A 7,654-nucleotide genomic window follows, 5' to 3' on the forward strand; every position below is an offset into this window, starting at 1 on the left:
GACGACACATGATATCCATTACCGTCTTCACCTGCTTACCGCCTCGCCTCACCTTTCTCCGAACCGCGATAATCATCCGCTGGCCGCTGTTGGCAGATGCATCATGGCCATTACTCCGGGATAGACACAGTGATCGAGATTTTCACATGATCATGAGGAGACTTTGAACGGGTGTTGAGTTGTCTTACCCAAACAGACGGCAAATTCCTTGGTCTCACCGTTGTTGAGATGACAAGACAGATTGTAGCGGGCTATGCCACCGTCTGATGCTCTACCTCTCGCTCACCACTAGCACGGGCACTGCGCAGCCGCCCTTGGCGGTGCTTCACCACCAATGTGTTTGCTACCACGAAATTACTTCGGAATGGGACAAGATGTTCCAGGAGGTTGTACTCGCCAAAAACACACAAGTCTCAGGCGCGCTTCGTCACAGCCCTGAGCAAAATATACCGAGCGGCGCAACTGCTACTGGCACTGGCCCGTATGAGACTTTGACGCGGCAAAAGCTTCTGCCCCCGGGATATTGTCAATATCTAAGCTCGCTTGCTCAATAAGCCGAAATAAGGCTGTAGAGATCGTCAGAATTCCCTTGGCAATTGGGAGCAAAGCGTGCGCCGAGCAACTCAATTTCCAGCACTGGCGCCGAGCGCAAGCAGTAAACGCTGTATCTAAGCATGATGCATGTCGACTCTTGCTTTCTAAGTTGCTTTCACAACATTTGAGAATGATGCTTTACAGCATCACGAGCAGGTAGCCAGCATGCAGCAACCCCTCTAGAAGCTATCAAACGCGATGCATCACCATCAGTCGAATGGGGTTCAAGACCAACATCCTATCGGATACATGCAGACGGTGGTTCGTTGTCTGTGCCCTTTGGCGGCGGCGTGCTTCCGGGATTCTTCAACGGCACCGGGATAAGCATACCCAGATATTGGAACATATCTAGCTCCAAGCACTGTCTCATCAATCTGGGCTAGCCACTTGTTCAGGACAGTGTTGTTGTTTCACTGGTGGCTGTCATGTATGCATTTGGCGATCGCCATGAACGAGGTTCCGGCCCATGCCGTTGAGTTTTGACAGCATATCAAGCGGGCCACTCTAGCAGCTGATACGCAGCAACAAGGCTCAGCCGTAATCTGTGCCTTACATGGAACGGACTTGAGAAGCAACACGGCTCTGAGTACCGCAGGCTCGGCGCGCCAAATCTAGTGGTCGAGCGGTAGGCATGTTGCGTATGCCAAGCTGCTTGTCGCCCTGCAAACTCGCATCCTGTCGGCCGAACTCTGTTTTCGTCCATGGCTCGTTCCCCTGGACTAAGCTTGACCTACCTTCACCATTCTGTGTTGAAGAATTCAGAATCGCCAAAATCACCTCCGGCCACTACGAACTCCAGCGCAATGGGAGAGGGACCAAAGATCATCGCCAGTGTGGCAGGTTGCCCCCCCTCTTGCTCAGGTTGTGTTCCAGGCTTCAGATGGGCTCGCCAACAGCGGCACAAGTCGTCAAATTGACTAACTGCCACCGCTTCTGTCAACCCATCACACTTCTTAGTCGCCCGCGTCGTACCCAGCCATCAGTGCTGTTCGCTTGGATCGGGATCAAGCAAAGCGGCATATCACGGGAGGTGAGGGTGTGCTCCAAAGGCTTGATGACAGTCCTGTTAGCCAACGACCTGTTTCAGCAGACATTCGAGACTGGTATTGTTCCCCCACGCTTGTCGTGACTGCTGCACCCCTCAAGGAGAGACGGTGAATGGCTCGCTTATTACACTACTGCAGGTGGCCCGAAAGAGATGTTTAACACATAGCGAAGTGAGCCAGGCCTTGGCGCTGGTGCTGCTACGCCGTGCGGAGGAGAGGAGTGGATTGTGGGAAAAGGGGAGGACGGACGGATCATGGATCCTGTCAGTCGACCGTACCAACCCGAGCGAGCACATGTTCTGATCCTCGCGGAGGACTTGGCGACCGAGATGCTCCGAAATGAGACCCGGAATCTTGTGTCAGTGACCGACAGTCCGACAGTCGGCTCCAGAGGCTGATATGTGCTTCTTAGCCGGCGGTGCTTGAGCCGCCAGTGGGCACACGTCTCAAAGAGGCAAAACCGGGCGACTTGAAAGTTGAAAGATGTTTGACGGCCAGGGCGGAACCGGGAGGAACGAACCTCGCGATATTGGAGGGCTGTCTTCCGTCCTGTCTTCCGTCCATTCTTCCATCGAGTACGTCTTCGTCGGTGTGGTATTTGGACATATACCAAGACAACGGCGCCTTGCTCGAGCCTCGATGTTTCTAGCGGCTTGTTTGACCCTGCTACACATCGTTGGCTTGGCTGAACTAGAAGTCTCTCGCAACTGCCGTTTTCAACCCCCAACTTGCCCCCATCCCTGGGGATGGGAAGTTGTTGGGATGGCGTCGCTGAAACTCAAAAAATGATACCCTCAGGAGCGCACATCGGATTGGACACGGATCTACAGACATACGAGGCGGTTGTCGCGTTGAAATACCACCTGGAACAGTGAGCAGCAGGTCTAGACTTGGCCGATGGTAGAGAAGACGCGTCTCGTTCGTGGCTTATTCCATGTCTCGCGCTGGCTCAAGGCGCACCTTGCAGTTTTCTTACGGATTACCTAGCACTGCACCTGATACCAGGGGAGTGTATCGACGAAGTTTGGCATGTCAAAATCAGCAAAACATGTTCACGCCTCCTCTCAAAATGGACAGCCAAGGAGATCTGCCGGGTTATTAATGTGATTATCGATTCTCGACTCTCAACAATTAATGGTCCGAATGATGGGTTTTTGCCTTTCGAAGTTGTCCCTATTCAACTGCTCTTTGTACAGATACCGATACCTCAACTAAAATGTGGGGAGCGGAGTCTCCTCATCTTGAAATCTGCCATATTATCACAGTCTGTTAGTTGAGGCGAAGAAGCTGTGTCGATGCTGGGCTGGAATGGGTTGAGTACCTCATGGGATTTCTGACAGCTGGGGACGTGGCTGGCTAACTAGCCAAGCCACGCCGTGGAGTCAGTTTCGGACGGGATTCACCGTACGGGAAAGTATGTCAAAACGGGCTTGTTCCTCCAATCGAAGCTCCTCCTTTGGCAATCCACCACCGCCAACATCGTCACCAGCCTCTCCAGTCTCCATCTCTGGGTCTCTCCCCCGAACTTGGCCCCGTTGCCCTTCCGCCCGCTCGAGCCCTCGACAACGGGCTCCCGCCAAGCCAAGTGGCGGTGAGCTAAAGGCCCCCGAGAGCCCTGGAGCTCGTCCCTCGCCCTTCCCTTCGCTTCACTCTAATCCCCGTCTACAGCAGCCCCTCACTGGGTGCATTCACCTCTCGGGTCTTTTGCGGCATGCTTGACAGGGCTAGCTAGGCCCTGCGGTGCCAGCAAATGTAGTGTGAGTCGACAGCTGCTACCGCCGCCGCTGCTGGTAAAAGGGGCTGGAAATCTCGCTTCAATGCTTGCTGCATCCTCAAGCTGGAGATGCAAACGACCTATTGGAGCTTCCACCAGCTTGATCCTGGGGAAGCTCATGCGACTGCCTTCTGTTTCTGAACCTGAAGTGCCATTGCGATTCACCGCAGCTTTCCGAGCTGCAGACCGTCAAACGCGTCTGTAGGCATGTCCTGTCCAGCGCCCTTGTTCCACGGCAGACGGTCAGCCGCGTTGTGCAGGCGTCTACTTCTCCGAAGACAACTCGGGTCAACGAGATGCCCCGACATGGGCGGGAAGATGGTATTAATCTGGGGTTCGCGGGGTACAAGTGGCTTACAGTCACGATACATCGATACGATCCTTTGTCCTGGAGGCAATCACCCCCCCCCCCGGAACTCTATCCCGGATGGGTGGGAGGGAACAGGCCATTCTCACACTCTCCATACATGCGGCATCTCGAAAAATCCCTCATGGCTGGTATGCACCATTATGGAGGATGGTGAGGATGACGACCTTGTTTATGTACGAATACTCGTGATTTGCCAATCATCCTCGCAGTCAGGCCCTTTGCTGTATTCGTACCAGATACTTTGGCATTGATGGTCAGTTCAGTCTGTCCATGCTGTACACCATCCCGCCGTCGCAAAGCTCTGCGGCTCAATACTCGGTCGATGGGTTTCGGACACACGGACACGGACGTGGCATATATTGAACCTTTGGGTCTACGGCCAACACGGTACAACTAGCCATTTGATGATTTCGTTATCGTCAGAATTTTCCATCTGCATGGAGGTTGCCATCGCCAGGTGGGGTATTGGTCTACAGCTTCCGACATGATCAAACTTTTTTTTGGTGGCCATGCCGAACGAGAGAGAGCGCGAGAGCTTATCTCTCCTCTCATGTGGCGAAGAGTGATCGCCCTGGGGCCCAGATCTTCTAGAAGGGTTCTCCAAACCCCAAGCCCGAGTCGGCGACATCTGCATCCCTAGTGGGTAGTCTGGCCCCCTCCGACGATGATCGAATGCCCAGAGAGAAGGAAGCAGCTCAGTCCTTGATGGGCGACGCTTGGCGTTCTGCCAAAAAATGCCACCATTGACCATTCATGGTCCGTCGAGCCTGTCCCTGGCGTGCCCAGCTGAGGGGAAAGCCCGACTGGGAGACGGGCTTGTGTTGAAATATGCCTGCAACTGGGCACTCCATCATTTTTGGGGTTTGGCTTGGCTTGTTCGGCGATTCCCATTGCTTGACAGGACGATTCTTCGTCGTGGTGGTGGGAAGTGTGCCAAGCCAAACGTATTTTAAAGTTTTCGTTTGCTTTGCCTAAGGACACTCAATTGCGTGTCCGTTTCTGTTATGATCTGCCTGTAGCCTTTGGTAGATCCAAAGTCATGGCAACCAAAAAAAGTCCACCCACTGCGATGCGTTAAAGTACCTGCTGGCACGTTTTGGCATGTTGGTTGAGTGAGGTAGCACGGTAAGTCCGACGTCGATTTGAGGAGATCAGCAATCCCATACCTCATCCGAATATGGGCTGCTTAATCTGGTGAATCTACATGGACGTCCCCTGGAAGAGATCTCCCCCCTCCGTGCCCCCCGTAGTTCGGACGGAGGCCCAAGGTAGGTGGTCAGAGGGGAAACGATCGGAGGAATCGAGAGCGAGGAAGCCGCCGCGCTCAACGTGCGGCGAGCGGGCTGATCGCGGACTGTGCGCGGTTGAGGGGTGGGAGGACGCGCAGACCGGGGAACGTCACCCCGGTTGCCGGAGCTTCTTTTTGCTGCGGGTGTTTGTTGAGGACGGGAGGAGGACGGATGTGCATGTTCAGCATCCGAGTACGGCTTCCGGTCGTACATGTCCTCGCGCCTTTTGATTCTTTTTGTGTTTTCGAGAGATTCAGGTGGCTGTCTGTCTCGCACGGTGATCTTGGGGTTGGAAGGAAGGTTGAGCGCGGATGTCGTCTGGGAGGTGTAGCTTTAGAGTGAGCCGTAGCTTGAGGTTTCAAATCTGCCTATATATGTGTATGTGGCTGCTGCTTGTAGCTGTAGCTGGCAAGACTACTATGCTCGGAGTTGAAAATAGACAACGAAGGCGTACCTTTTACAAAACCTTCCTTCGTGGCAGAAGCTATTATGGTTACTCGATTCACAGACAACAGGGCTGCTGAGAGAGTTCTTAGTCGGGACCGCTGCGGGTTTCTCTCCGGAGACGAGGAGTTGAAACTTTGACGTGGCGTTCTGCGGGCGATGAACTCTGCGGTTTAGGTTTTTTTTTTGTTAAATGTGCGATTTGGAGTGTAAACATGTTACGGGACAAGGTGATGGGGTAAGAAAGGGGCATTTGGTGGTCGTTGTGGCATGTAAGGCTTTCTCGATGAGTGTGTTCACCGTACCTTTCCTTCTCTATGGCCTCGTGAGGGAGACATCCGGAGGCCTGGGCGGAGGAGGGTGGGCGTGGAACCAGGCTCTAGTGGAGTGAGGTCCCGGGTCGGTGATGGATGTGTCTTGTGCGTAGGTTGGTATTTCGTGGCAGGTCGATAGCTTCCCTCGTGAGAGCTTTTGTGAGTGAGGGACGTTGTGTGGTCTGGGAGAGGACATGAGATTGCTTGACGGATGGAGGGGGTCCTTATTTGTGTGTACGCTGTGATGGTAAGAGTTTGCGTTATACTTGATGGGTTGTTATAGAAAGAATGGCTGTTCATCACTTTCTGCAAGCTTATCCTCGACGAGAAGAAATACACAGCGAGGCTTGGAAGTTTGAGTTTCTGACGAGGTACATACGTATCAAGAGATCCACTCTCACGATTGTGTTTGCTGGTTGCCACTGTATTATTTGGATACGATGTCGTTGTTGATACCGCGCTGACTGGATCTTGGACATCATTCCGGCAATGCGGTGGTCGTCGCGAGAGTTCACGGGACCATGAAGTATCTGAGTGGCGTCAAGGTGTCACGGTTACAGGACTCAACGACATTGGGATGTGAGTGAAGGTAAGCTATCACGTGGGTCATGTCCCCTGGTTACGAAGAGCTTCTTGACCCGTGAGTGAGGTTGAAGGCATTGAGACGTGCTCTATCGGCGCATATGGTTGTCCTGTTATCAGGGCATCGCCTCTTTCTTGTATAGAGTCTTGATGCGTGATATGGATGGAAGCCGTCATGAGCAGGTCTGTCTAGTCTACGAGGTAAAGGGGAGTTAGATGCGGGCTTCTGCAGCGACTGTGAGGTGGACTCACGTTCAGACGCTTCTCAGTATGTCTCTTCGCTCCGTCAAAGATTTGATATGCTGATATCAATATCATCCGAATTGTAAACGGTCTTCAACCATATTGGAATTAAGCCTCGACTTGATAGCCATTCAGCAATCCAATTTCGATTTGCCTCTATTCACAATGGCACCTTACATCACGAGGAATTCGGCAGTCTTTCTACTTTCATTGAAGTTATTGGCGTGGCAATCGAGCGTGTTCCACAGCCGTGAAGAACATGTTGATTGGCGCATCACGCTCGGCAGTTTTCCATACCCTTACGTTTGAATCTCAGCTAGCTCCCGTTGGTTTTGCTTTCCTGCCTTTCCAAGGGTTCTAACCTGTGATAGCAAACATGTGTTTGTTTCGAGGGGCGTATAATAGTTCATCCTTGGAGCGAGCATCTGAATCACGCACTTTGGCATTGTTACAATCATCATTTTACAATTGTAGGCCAAACGCAAGACCCATTTGTCTGAACTCTCGAGATCGATTCAGTTTCCGCCTGGGCAGCGGATTCTGGGGCAAGTGATGACCAGGCTCTATCGGAGAAACCTATCAGCCACGTGGGAAAATTGATCATCACAGACAAGACAGGTCGCGAGAGCTCATTAGGATCTTCCCCGCGACAGCGTGATACTTGACTGGCTCTATACTCACATTCGACAGTGTCATCTGTGATCAACGGGAATGGGAGGGAGGCTACTTCTGGTTAACCCCACACCCAAGCGCGTAAATTCTTCTTTCATAGACTCTGGTACAGAAATCCAAGGTAAAGACCAGATTAGCCGTGTCTCTCCTCCCCGATGATGAATGCATATGGAATATACTTCAGGTAGTGATGATGAGACTTGGGCAGCGTAATTAAGAGCCTTCTCTAACCACTGACTTGTAAGTAGACCATACGTATATCGACAAGGTTATCAGTAGCCCAGATACACTTTCCGGTGCGATATGGAGTTCCGTCAAGGCACAGG

The 7,654-nt window shown here is 52.5% G+C and overlaps 1 protein-coding gene across 1 annotated transcript; it reads left to right on the top strand.

Moving 5' to 3' along the window:
- Window positions 1-6,207: 6,207 nt before the first annotated feature.
- CLUP02_14719 (uncharacterized protein) lies at window positions 6,208-6,414 on the top strand (the record flags this gene model as incomplete). Its single annotated transcript, XM_049293646.1, has 1 exon — window positions 6,208-6,414. A coding segment is annotated over one exon (207 nt), but the record flags the coding sequence as incomplete, so codon positions are not given.
- Window positions 6,415-7,654: the final 1,240 nt, after the last annotated feature.

This window comes from Colletotrichum lupini, chromosome 8 (assembly GCF_023278565.1).
Source record: "Colletotrichum lupini chromosome 8, complete sequence".
NCBI lineage: Eukaryota > Fungi > Ascomycota > Sordariomycetes > Glomerellales > Glomerellaceae > Colletotrichum > Colletotrichum lupini.